This window comes from Nothobranchius furzeri, chromosome 17 (assembly GCF_043380555.1).
Source record: "Nothobranchius furzeri strain GRZ-AD chromosome 17, NfurGRZ-RIMD1, whole genome shotgun sequence".
Lineage (NCBI taxonomy): Eukaryota > Metazoa > Chordata > Actinopteri > Cyprinodontiformes > Nothobranchiidae > Nothobranchius > Nothobranchius furzeri.
Window position 1 is genome coordinate 25,676,318 of NC_091757.1, and position 13,623 is coordinate 25,689,940.

Here is a 13,623-nt window from a genome sequence, read left to right on the forward strand (position 1 = left end):
ACAAAGTGTCTGCCTCACGGACTAAGGCTGGGAGCTGGTTCCACAGGAGAAAAGCCTGATAACTAAAAGATCTGCCCCCAATCCTAATTTTAGATATTCTGGGAACCACCAGTAAACCTGCAGTCTGAGAGCTAAGTGCTCGGTTAGGAACGTATGGAACAATCAGATCACTGATGTATGATGGAGCTTGATTATTAAGAGCTTTATATGTGAGAAGGAGGATCTTAAAATCTATTCTGAATTTAACAGGTAGCCAATGTAGGGAAGCTAAGACAGGAGAGATATGATCGCTCTTTTTAAATCTCATCAGAACTCTAGCTGCAGCATTTTGGACAAGCTAAAGACTTTTAACTACATTCTGTGGACTTCCTGAGAGTAATGAATTACAGTAATCCAGTCTTGATGTAATACATGCATGAACTAGTTTTTCAGCATCACTCCTGGAAAGGATGCTTCTAATCTTAGCAATATTCCGAAGGTGGAAAAAGAAAATCCTACAAACTTGTGAAACCTGGGATTTGAGTGACATGTCCTGGTCAGAGATTACACCAAGGTTCCTTACTTTGTTCTCGGAGATTAATGTAATGCCATTCAAGTCAGGTGATTGGCTAAGCAATTTCCTTTTCTGGATTTCTGATCCAAAGATGAGAACTTCCGTCTTGTCTTGATTTAAAAGCAAAAAGTTTAGAGTCATCCAATGATTGTACATCCATGATGCGAATGTCCTGTACCACCACATCCCAAAGGTGCTCTATTGGACTGAGATCCGGTGACTGTGGAGGCCATTTGAGTACAGTGAACTCATTGTCATGTTCACTCTGAGATAAATCGAGATTTATGACATGGTGAATTATCCTGCTGGAAGTAGCCATCAGAAGATGGGTACACTGTGGTCATATAGGGACGGACATGGTTAGGGTTAGGGGTAGGGTCAGCAACCATACTCAGGTTTGGCTGTGGCATTGCAACAATGATCAATTAAGACTGCAGTGATGGGAATAATATCGTTTAAAATAATAATAATAATGTTAATGAAAAAAGTTTTTTCAGTAACTAGTAATCCAATTAATTACCGTCTTCTTTTATCATAACGCTGTTTCCGTTACTGATACGAAAATGCATGCATTACTAATTCAGTGCGTTGAAGCTGTCACCAGCTGATTGGGAGCTAAAGAGGCGGATGTTTTCATCCAAGCGCACCACGGCCCATGAAGAACGAGGAAGACGTGATGAATAGTCTGCGGCTGCACACCCACAGAGTCGCTGCAGCAGGCGTGAATCTGCAGCCGTGCCCTTCTTAGCCTGACAGAGGGACGTCCCAAAGGTCCGCTCACCTGTTCACCACTCAGACGTCCTGATCTTCTACCTTCCTAGATCACCCAGCTGTAACCTGTTTCTGATCATGTCTTTAGTCCCGCTGTAACGCTGATGCATCAGTCTCAGACGTCATGGGTGCTCAGGTGTTACTAAAACTACCTGTGTGTGTTTACCACCCAGCTGCAGCTCTTCTGTGTTTGGGTCGGCCCAAGTTAGTAAAGTTAATGTTTACATTTCTGAAAAACCTTGGCTTAATAAATGTTTTAAAATATTCTTATCAAGTGATTTTTCTTTGTATTTACTTGTTTCACATTTGATACTTGGTCTGTTCATTTGTCATGTGAAATAAAGTTAGTAAATGTTTGTATTTGTATTTTAATACTTACTAGTGCACAAAATAGTTGGTTCAAGTCAGAAATTAAAACTGCATTTGCTTCAGAAATGTTCAGCTTTGTTATTCGTGACATTTTAGATTGTTTTAGAGAGTTTTACCAAGGTGGAAAACAGCTTAATAAACCATCTATGCATATCAACTACAGAAAACCCCACATGGGCTTGATCTCTGCTCTGAATCACTTTTACTGTGTGGCTGTTCTACCGGAAGTCTTACGTCTTACTGAGTCCTTCTGTCCTAATTAGTCTCACTAACAGTGTGAGTATCAGAATTTACAAATATTTGTATGTTTGCCTTAAGCCCGCCATACTCTGGCCTGGCAAGGCATATTTATATACCTGTACTAGTTACATTTATGTAGTTATTCATTCATTAGCTAAATGGTCAAAGTGCAAACAAACAAAGCTTGTCACCAGTTCCAAAATTAGTTCTGTAGAAATGTTACATGGCAGCAGACACTGTGGATCGTTCATTTACAGAACATGTGTGTGTGTGTGTGTGTGTGTGTGTGTGTGTGTGTGTGTGTGTGTGTGTGTGTGTGTGTGTGTGTGTGTGTGTGTATGTGTGTGTGTGTGTGTGTGTGTGTGTGTGTGTGTGTGTGTGTGTGTGTGTGTGTGTGTGTGTGTGTGTGTGTGTGTGTGTGTGTGTGTGTGTGTGCAGCAGCACACCAGCAGATGGAGCTACAGGGCTGCCCTACTGTGCAGAGCCAGTCCAATCTGCCTCCCCTGCTGGGCCTGGCTGACTGCTCTGACCTGCAGCCGTTCATCTGCAAAAGCAGAAAAGGTGAGTCGTGCACATATCAGCGCACGTTCAAACTGCTGTAGTAACATGCAGTGAAAGTGCTGCAGTCATCTGATGTATCCAACTTCAATCATTTAGCTGAATTTTTCTATTTAAAGTGGTGATTTTAGTTTGATTTATAGTGAAAATTATGATTAGTCCACAGGTTCCATAACCAAATTATTAGGATTTCATTAATTCAAGAGTATTTATATTGTGATGTTTTGAATAAACCACTTATAGTTCCAAAATTGTTTAATTAGATGTGATTTTTCAATAGCTTAATTCAATTAAATTAAAATCCACATGTTCGTTAATTCACTAAATATGATGCATACAATTAAAATAAATGTTTTCTTTATAACTTTTCTTCAGCTATTGGAGGATCTTTGCTGACATCTTTCTCCTTCCCTGTGCGCATGCACAAGTGGCTGGGTGGCAAAAAAAAAACACAAAACGGCCCGCTGTGAATACGCAATGTAAAATTTTGAGTTTTTGGGGTAAATCCCTCATATATAAACACTTTACTGTCTAAAGAAAGGAGGAGATTCAGAGAGAAGCTTAAAATCTGTATTCAAGACAAAATGAAAGTTATTAAAAGCCTGTATGAGCTCTGGGATTACAGAAAACGTCGGCCCCATTTGCCGTCCATTAAAAAACATACCAATAATGGAATTATTTCTTTTCTGTTGTCTGATTGATATGTTTCCTCATGTTTCTAGAGCATCAGAACGATGGGTCATTACTAAAACAACAGATTTTATTTTATTTATTCTTTTGGTGCAGAACGATTTCAGAAGATGAAGGAACTGAGTGAATCTCAGAGCTCCCAGCCTTCTGCCTTCATGAACCAGCTAATAAAGCTCTCCAACATGAGTCAGGTAGAGCACATCATCAGCTGAATTCAGCAACCATTTGCCTTTAGCCTTAATCAGTCTCTGAAAGATTTTCTTCTTTATCTCTCCTAGCCAGTGCTTGGCCAGCAGCCATCAGGCATAAACAACCTGACCCAGGCCATGGTCCTGCTCAACATCTCAGTCCAGGCCTTGGAGGAGACACAGGAGGAACTGCAGCCAGAAGACATGGTGTCTCTCGTCCAGCTGCTGTCGCTGACCTCTGATGTCCCCTCGGAGCCATCTGTCCATTCTGAAAACAGCAGCAATGAGAAGATCCAGGAGTTGAGTCAGCACTTTATCAGTGTAGCTGACAGCATCATCAGTGAGGACAATGCCCTCAAGTGGCAGGCTATCAAAGAGGTGACCACCACAGTACACCCAGCATGCATGCATAAAGAGATTCTGAAGTTCGTTTATCTCACCCGATCCCATCAAAGAGCTTGAGCCATCTCCACCAACTCTGCCACTGAATATAATATAAATAAAACTAAAAAAGCGAGTTCACACCCAAGAGAAATTATTTAGAGACCTCTGTGACTCTTTTGTTTAAGTGCCAGTGATAAGTTTGACAAGACATTTTTAATTAGTCAGTTTTAGTCTTTTGTCTTTAAGTTAGAACATGGAACATTTAATAACAAGCTATACAAATTTTTAAAATAATACTTTCGCGGGGTGAATAGAGGTGTGCCGAATGAATGTATAGTTTCTCCTTTTAAAGCTACATATAAAAAGATTTTAAAAAATCATCCATCCATCCATTTTCGTCCGCTTATCCGGAGTTGGGTCGCGGGGCAGTAGCCTAAGTCAAGAGGCCCAGACTTCCCTCTCCCCAGCCACCTGGGCCAGCAACTCTGGAGAAATCCCAAGGCGTTCCCTGGCCAGGTGAGAGACATAGTCCCTCCACCGTGTCCTGGGTCTACCTTTAGGCCTCCTCCCGGTTGGACATGCCCAGAAAACCTCACCAGGGAGGCGTCCAGGAGGCATCCTGACCAGATGCCCGAGCCATCTCAGCTGGCTCCTCTTGATGTGGAGGAGCAGCGGGTCTACTTCGAGCCCCTCCCGGATGACCGAGCTTCTCACACTATCTCTAAGGCAGAGCCCAGCCACTCTTCGGAGAAAACTCGTTTCGGCCGCTTGTATCCGTGATCTCGTTCTTTCGGTCACTACTCAAAGCTCATGACCATAGGTGAGGGTAGGAACGTAGATCGACCGGAAAAAATCAAGAGCTTCGCCTTCTGACTTAGCTCTCTTCACCACGACAGACCGGTACAACGCCCGCATCACTGCAGATGCAGCACCAATCCGCCTATCGATCTCATGCTCCAGTTTTCCCTCACCCGAGAACAAGACCCCGAGATACTTAAACTCCTCCATTTGGGCAGGACCTCATCCCTGATCCGGAGAAGGCATTCTGCCCTTTCCAAATCAAGACCATGGTCTCAGATTTAGAGGAGCTGATTCTCATCCCAGCTGCTTCACACTCGGCTACGAACCACTCCAGCGAAAGCTGAAGATCACGTTCTGATGAAGCCAACAGGACCACATCATCTGCAAAAAGCAGAGACCTGATCCTCAGGCCACCAAAACGGATGCCCTCCACACCTTGGCTGTGCCTACAAATTCTGTCCATAAAGTTTATGAACAGAATCGGTGACAAAGGGCAGCCTTGGTGGAGTCCAACTCTCACTGGGAATGAGCCCGACTTACTGCCGGCAATGCGGACCAAGCTCTGACACCGGTCATACAGGGACCTAACAGCCCGTATCAGAGAGCCTGGTACCCCATACTCTTGGAGTACCCCCACAAGGCCCCCCAAGGGACGTGGTCAAACGCCTTCTCCAAATCCACAAAACACATGTAGACTGGTTGGGCAAATTCCCACTCACCCTCCAGGACCCCCCTAAGGGTATAGAGCTGGTCCAGTGTTCCACGGCCAGGACCAAAACCACATAGCTCCTCCTGAATCTGAGGTTCAACAATCCGACGGACCCTCCTCTCCAGAACCCCTGAATAGACCTTACCAGGAACGTTCAGGAGTGTGATCACCCTGTAGTTGGAACACACCCTGCGGCCCCCCCTTTTTAAACGAGGGAACCACCACCCCGGTCTACCAGTCCAGTGGGACTGCCCCTGATGTCCACGCAATATTGCAGAGCCGCGTCAGCCAACACAGCCCCACAACATCCAGAGCCTTAAGGAACTCCGGGCGGATCTCATCCACCACCGGAGCCTTGCCACAGAGGAGCTTTTTAGCCACCTCAGTGACCTCAGCACCAGAGATTTGAGAGGCCAACCCAAAGTCCCCAGACTCTGCTTCCTCACTGGAAGACGTGTCGGTGAGATTGAGGAGGTCTTCGAAGTATTCTGCCCACCGATCCACAATGTCCTGAGTAGAGGTCAGCAGCACACCGTCCCCACTATAGATAGTGTTGGTAGCACACTGCCCCCCCCCCCACCCCCCACCCCCACCCCGAGGTGCCAGGTGGTGGACCAGAATCTCCTCCAAGCCGTACGGAAGTCTTGCTTCATGTTCTCACCAAACTCCTCCCATGCCCGGGTTTTTGCCTCGGCGACCACCCGAGCCACATTCCGCTTGGACTGCCGGTACCTGTCAGCTGCCTCTGGAGTCCCACAGGTCAAAAAGACCTGATGTGACTCTTTCTTCAGCTTGACAAGATCCCTAACTGCTGGTGTCTACCAGCGGGTTCAGGGGTTGCCACCACGACAGGCACCGACGATCCTGCGACCACAGCTCCAGTCAGCCGCCTCAGCAATGGAGGCACGGAACAGGGTCCATTCAGACTCTATGTCCCCCGCCTCCCCCGGAACATTTTGGAAGTTCTGTCGGAGGTGGGAATTGAAGCTCCTTCTGACAGGAGACTCTGCCAGACGTTCCCAGCGGACCCTTGCGATACATTTGGGCCTGCCTGGTCTGACCGGCATCCTCCCCCACCATCTGAGCCAACTCCCCAGGTAATGGTCAGTTGACAGCTCCGCCCTTCTCTTCACCCGAGTGTCCAAGACATGCGGCCGCAGGTCAGATGAAACAACAACAAAGTCGATCATCGAGCTGCGGCCTAAGGTATCCTGGTGCCAAGAGCACATATGGACAACTTTATGTCTGAACATGGTGTTCATTATGGACAATCCATGACTGGCACAGAAGTCCAATAACAAAACACCACTCGAATTCAGATCAGGGCAGCCATTCCACCCAACCACACCTCTCCAGGTCTCACTGTCGTTGCCCACATGAGTGTTAAAGTCCCCCAGCAGAACGAGGGAGTCACCGGAAGGAGCGCTCTCCAGCACCCCCTCCAAGGTCTCCAAAAAAGCTGGGAAGTCTGAACTGTACTTTGGTGCAGAAGCACAGACAACAGTTAGAACATGTCCCCCCACACGTAGGCGGAGGGAGGCTACCCTCTCATTCACCGGGGTAAACCCCAATGTACAGGCACCAAGATGGGTGCGAGTTAAGACATGATGCGCATGCGTCAGGATTAAGGACGGGGACAACGCAGAGCTCTGACAATGTGTTAAAATTGTGGTGTTTTATCTGGAAAAAGCGACTTAAAGGTTGGTGGATCTGAAAGATAAGGCTGTTGGCAGTGTCATGCCCTCGAAAAAACTAAACTGCAGCGCCAACAAAAAGATAATTACGAAGTGGAAGTGTCTCAACAGGTGGAACAAAGTGACATGGCAGGTGCGCAAGAAAGCAAGGAGCTGTCAGAAATGATACGATCGATAATAAGAGAGGAGATGAGTGTGGTGGTTGAAAAACTTAATACCATCACAAATGATATTTCAACTTGTGTAAGAAGACTGGGCGAAGTAGATGGAACCTTGTCTGACATGGATACCCGCATAATAAAGTTGGAAGTGGAGTGCGGAACACTGGAGAGGAAAAATGCAGAGCTGATGGGGAAAGTTGAGCAGCTTGAAATGGATAGCAATAAAAACAGTCTCCATGTTTTTGGATTACCAGATGAGGTGGAAAAAGGCAAGCCAACAGCTTTTATGAATTAACTATTTAAAGATTTATTTCAAGGAAAGCTGGAGTCTGAGCCTGAAGTGGAATGGGTGCACCGGACTGGACAAGAGAAGAAAGCGGGTGGAAGAAGGATGGTTGTGCACCTGCAAAAGTTGTTAACGAAGGAGAAGATTATAGAAGTGATCAGTGGCGGCTGGTGAAAAATATTTTTGGTGGGGCTGTGCTATTTTTTATTTTTAAACAAACTTGTGCTTTCTGAGCTTTGTGCACAACTCCACTATTTCCTGAATTAAGCACAGCTCTTTTATTTCCTGTCTTACATCATTGGACAAACTGATTAATCCAGGTGTGTCTGACTATTGGCACGCTGCCTTGCGGACCAAGGTTGAAAAATACTGCATTAAATTGCACATAAAATAACACGACCATAAATGGTAAATAGGCAATGCAAGAGGCAAGTAACAAAAACATTTTGTTTAATTTCAACATTTGAGTGAACACGAAAAATTATGAGCAGGTCACTGTTACAGTAATGGTAGTAAACACTACTTAGACAAAATGCCAGAAATTTACACTGTTAAATATTTCTGGAGTGTTGTGCCAAGGTCAACTTTATACAAAGATCAAGTGGATGCATTTGTGTGTGTGTGTGTGTGTGTGTGTGTGTGTGTGTGTGTGTGTGTGTGTGTGTGTGTGTGTGTGTGTGTGTGTGTGTGTGTGTGTGTGTGTGTGTGTGTGTGTGTGTGTGTGTGTGTGTGTGAGATACGTCATTTGTACAGAAATTTTGCCCTTCTGTCCTTCTGAGTGGCAAAGCTCTCGATTAGCTTTTTATTAAAGTCAGGAATGTTTGTGACAAGCTTTTTTTCCATGGAGAGCATGGCAAGAGCATTCAGCCCATCCTGTGTCATGGTGTTCCTCAGGAAAGTCTTAATCCTCTTTAAAGTAGAAAAGCACCTCTCTGATTCGGCTGTGGTCATGGGTGTGGTGACAAGAATCTTCAAAAGAGTGACAGTCTCTGTGAACGTGCTTTGAAGATTGTTCTCCATGAAAAACTGGAAGAGAGTCAGTGCACCAGTGTAAGCCCTGAACTCATGGTTCTCATAGATGAGGGATAGCTTTGTTCAGCATGGGGTAGGCCTCTACAGCGGTCGCCAGTGCTGCATCTGGGAACTGTGCTGTGTGTTGCACAAACAAGTCACTTTGTAGCAGAGTGGCAGTAACAAGGTGCTTGGTAAAAGAGAATCGCTCTTTTGTATTGCTCCGGATGGTGTCACAAACCTGTCATATGATAAATAAAAAACAACAGATAAGTACATAGGAAACACTCTCATAGGAAATAATGTCATCAGTATCCTCTTACAAATGTCATATTTCCCAGTTTTTGGGACAATAAAACATTTCTGATTCTCAATCAGATGTTTTTACATTTGAGGTAAAAACATCTGATTGAGAATCAGAAATGTTGTCCCAAAAGCTGGGAAATTTGTTTGCTGCAGCAGAAGTGTAACAAGTAAAATGGAATCAGATTGATGCAAATTTACATGAAATACACATTTACATGATTAAATATGTATAATAAGTATGTGTGTTGAAATTAGTTTTTACAGTTATTGCACATTAAACAATGTACATGTTATTAAACAAATGTCCCTATTTGTGGGCCAACCAAGGATTTCTGATTCTGATTGTCTTGTTCACAGAAATGTAATGTACAGCTTACCTCTGCACCCAGCTGCTGTTGTTCTCCCTGTCCAAACGTCCTCCGTTTCTTCCGTTTCCCTCATCAAGCTGCATGGCAATGTTAGCTCTGCCTAGCATGGCTAGCTTCACCGTGTTGTCCATGTGTGCCCGGGATGACTCGTGTTTCTTCACCTTCTCAGAAAAAATGTTTCATGTCCGTAACTCCTGACACAATCCATGCCTTATCTGTCCCAGCCGTTTTGAATAACAAACACGGAAAGCAAAATAACGCATTAGTGTGATTGCATCCAGCTAGCCACACCTTCCTGGTGTACCAATTTCGGGAGAAGCCTTGTGTGTACAGTTTACCCTTCTCCTTGTCCTGCTGGCTTATCTTTACGTCGGGCTGATCTGGTCCAAGCTCTTTGACATTAAGTTTTTCAACCATTGTTCTCCTCTCGAACGGATACTGGAGAAGAGACCGAACTGAATTCAGTGGCTGCTGAGATCCGGTATCCATGCTCGTTGTAGGCGCACTCTTGTCCATCACTGCATCTGCGTCACCACCAAATAAATACCTTGCTCGAGTCGAGCTCAACCCGAACACCAACGAACAGCCTTGGCGGTAGCTCTATCGCCCTTCGGGCTTCCGAATCGACGACGCTGATTGGATGCATTCCCATTCCTATGCGTTTGATTTTCTTGTCAGCAATTGGCTGGCTGCTTCACTGCTGTTTGGGCGATCTTTCTGTCGCCTCCACCGCTTGGCAGGGAGCTTCTCACCAATGATATAGATATATATATGACTTGTTTTTGTTACAAAACACGCAATTAACTTAGAATATGTGATTATTGTTAATTTTATTTATTTATTTATTTAAATAAAAAATTTAAAACACGGGAAAACTGGGGCGGGGGGGGGGGGGGGGGGGCACCCTATCGCCCTCTAATGGCCAGCCGCCACTGGAAGTGATGAAAAAGGAACGTGTCTTACAAGTGCAAGGAATGAAGTTAAAGATTTTTCCAGATCTGACAAAGGAGATGGCAAAGAAAAGGGCCGGTTTCTGGGAGATCGAAGCTAAACTGAAGAGCGCAGGAGTGAGACACGGTATGGTCTTTCCAGCTACGCTGATCTTAACTTTTAAAGGAGAGACAAAAAAGTTTCAGGAACGAAGTGAGGCTTAGATGTACTGTAAAACTGTAATTGAGCCTGAACTTAAGAAATAATGACAATTGATATCAATTAAATAATAGCTAAAAGGCGTGAAGATGACGTTTCAAGAATTGGACTGAGAGCACTATTGTAGATCTCGCTATGGTTAACTATTGTTTGAACCCACATAATGATTTATTTTTGAAAGATTTTGTCATGAGCTGGCAGAACGAAGCAGAAATTTATTTTCATTACAATGTTAATGATTTTTGTGACTGTGTGTGTGAATGTGGTTGGTGTTGGGATAAAGGCTATAATGGAAGCTCAGTGTGAAATCATAAATAGAAGAAATTCAAAATGAATCTTCAATTGCTGATAAAGTTTTGTTGCAAAAAGGAGGGTTTAAATTAGCTCATTTGAATGTGTGTAGTTTAAGGAATAAAATAGATGATCAGATATTGTAGAAAAGTATAATCTACAGGTAATGGCAATAACAGAAACACATTTGGATTTGACAATGACTAGTTTTTTATTAAACATAAATGGGTACAGTCTTTTTACATTGGGTAGAGCTTTACATGGTGGTGGTGGTGTCGCTTGTTATATTCAAAATCATATTCCTGTTAAGGTAAGAACAGAGTTCACAATTACAGTTGTGGAAGCACTCTGGTTACAGAGGTATATTTATGTCGATGGGTTACAGTTACAATTTCCTCATTTGAAATCTGTTTTAGTTGGATGTAGCGACAGACCACCGGATGCTGCTATAATGTATCTCGATCAACTAGGTGAAATGTTAGATATGGTTTGTGACACAGGAAATGAGATTTACCTATTAGGGGACTTAAACATAGATTGGAAATCAAGAAATTGCTCACTTAATAATGCAAGGAGGTAAACTAAAGGTGACAATTGTTTTCAGGTGTATTTATTAGTTTCCCCTGCACACATTTACCAAGGTGGGCTGCCTGAATGTATTTCTGGAGCACCTGAATGTTTTTTCCCCCTCACAAAAACACCGCTGTCAACTGTAGCTTGCTGGCGCTACCGCAACACTTTTATAACCGGGGAAACCCCGGATGCGTACTCACCAAACTAATATCTTTCAGATGGTTGCGTTTAATGCTTTTCCTCCCAACAATGAACATTTTCTTCTTTTAGACATAAACGTTAGACAATAAGATGTGATGTCCGTGGTTACTGGTAGCTTGTTCAAATAGGAACCTTCTCAGACTCTGATTGGTTCTTTTCACATCTTGTCCCATCTGCTCCATTTGCTCATTGTTTTTTTTTCATTCACCCATCTTCTCTATTTTCTGAATAGACTTTTGTTGTTGTCTTTTAATCATCGACAAAAATGTCAATCAATAGTTGTCATATTGTAGGCTTTACAGAAGTAAAAAAGTTTTTTTTTCGGTTCGTTTGCAAAAATGTTTTTGTCACAAAAAAATTTACAAAGATTTTTCATCAACAAAGAACACTAAGTACAACCATTTAAAATCTCCCACTGTCCTATTGGGTAGGTAGGTTTTAACTGTTGCAAATCTACAACGCCTGCCTCCAGAGGGTTAAGAAACCTTCTCTGGATCCAGATGACCCAATGAATTATAGACCAATATCTAACCTTCCACTTTTATCCAAAGTCCTGGAGAAAATAGTGGCCAACCAAGTATGTGAGCATTTAAACACTAATGATCTGTCTGAAGAATTTCAGTCTTGTTTTACAGAGTATCACAGCACTGAAACTGCATTAGTGAAAATTACAAATGATATTCTCATGGCCTCAGATAAGAATCTTGTGTCTGTTCTAGTCTTGTTAGATCTCAGTGCTGCTTTTGACACAGCTGATCACAATGTTCTTTTAGAAAGACTTGAACATGTAGGGATCAAAGGAACAGCGCTAGGCTGGTTTAAATCCTACCTGTCTGATAGATTTCATTTTGTTAATGTACATGACAAATCTTCTTTATAATCCACGGTTACTTGTGGAGTACCACAGGGTTCAGTGCTTGGACCAATTATTTTACAATTTTTTTTGGACCAGTGAACTTAATTCAAAATATTTTTAATTATATATATATATATATATATATATATATATATATATATATATATATAACTTGTGAAAAAAAATTTCAGTAGTTGGCACCCATAACAATCTTAGGAAGCAGGCTGAGGTAGCAAACTCAAAGTGCAATATTAAAAGTGCAAAAGACTAAAAAATGTATAATCTTTCACTTAAGTCCCTTTTCAATTTTTCCTGAATGAACTTTGACTTCTCCACACAGCATAGTCATAGAATAGTAGACGTCGCACCAACCGCTACTGCCTATGTTTGGCCGCATTTGCAGGTTCTACTTTTTATAAACTCGATGTTAACAGGATGTTTTAGCTAGGCTTTAACTCTGGAAAAGCTCCGTGGAGATCTGGAGCTAGAACAGCGAAAGAACGCGTTCATAAACCCGTTCACGCATGCCAGGACGAACGCACTCACTGTTACGTTCGTCAGGCAAAATACAAACGAGTTCAGTTCAAGTTCACGGAAAAAAAAAACTAACAAATTAATGAATGATCGTTCAATTAACACATTCGGGCACAACACTGATGATGTCATTTTCTGTTATGTTTACAAATATTATTGTACAATATACAGATTTGTTTACTTTATTAATACAGAAAGACACAATGTTAAAATGTCAGTGTTGGTATTTTCCATTAATTATTGTTATTATTTATTATAACAGTTATATAGTTATTAAAATAATTATAGTGTTATTGATCCAAAAGTGTGAGATGCATTCATTCGGCACACCTCTAAACACCTCGCAAAGGTATTATTTAAAAAAATATATAACGTTTTATTAAAATGTTCCATATTCTAACTTTAAGACAAAAGACTAAAACTGACTAATTAAAAATGTCTTGTCAAACTTATCACTGGTACTTAAATAAAAGAGTCATAGAGGTCTCTAAATAATTTATCTTGGGTGTGAACTTGCTTTTTGGGTTGTATTTATATTATATTCAGTGGCAGAGTTCTTTATACTCCAGGGTTACTTGTGGAGTACCACAGGGTTCAGTGCTTGGATCAATTCTTTTTACTATATATATGCTTCCAATTGGTAAAATCATTAGACAGCATGGGATAAACTTCCAAGGTTGTGCTGAAAATACTCAGTTATATCTATCCATTAACCCTGATGAACCCAATCAGTTAGTTAGATTACAGGCTTGTCTTGAAGACATAAAAAATTGGATGACTCAAAACTTTTTGCTTTTAAATCAAGACTAAACTGAAGTTATCATCTTTGGACCCGAAATTCGGAAAAGGAAATTGCTTAGTCAATCACCTGACCTGAATGGCATTAAATTAATCTCGGAGAACAAAGTAAGGAACCTTGGTGTTATCTTT

The 13,623-nt window shown here is 42.4% G+C and overlaps 1 protein-coding gene across 9 annotated transcripts in view; it reads left to right on the forward strand.

The window, feature by feature from the left end:
* Positions 1 to 13,623, forward strand: part of adgrd2 (adhesion G protein-coupled receptor D2) — a 104,884-nt gene that overhangs the window by 3,744 nt on the left and 87,517 nt on the right. For 8 of the 9 annotated variants that reach the window (XR_011517061.1, XR_011517060.1, XR_011517062.1 and 5 more), the window contains exons 6-8: positions 2,372 to 2,494; positions 3,278 to 3,372; positions 3,460 to 3,747. Coding sequence is in view for 6 of the 9 variants with exons in the window: in XM_070546332.1 (XP_070402433.1) it covers positions 2,372 to 2,494; positions 3,278 to 3,372; positions 3,460 to 3,747 (506 nt within the window). In the remaining 3 variants the exon portion in view is untranslated. The remainder of the gene's footprint in view (positions 1 to 2,371; positions 2,495 to 3,277; positions 3,373 to 3,459; positions 3,748 to 13,623) is intronic. The other variant, XM_070546328.1, reaches the window with a different exon arrangement.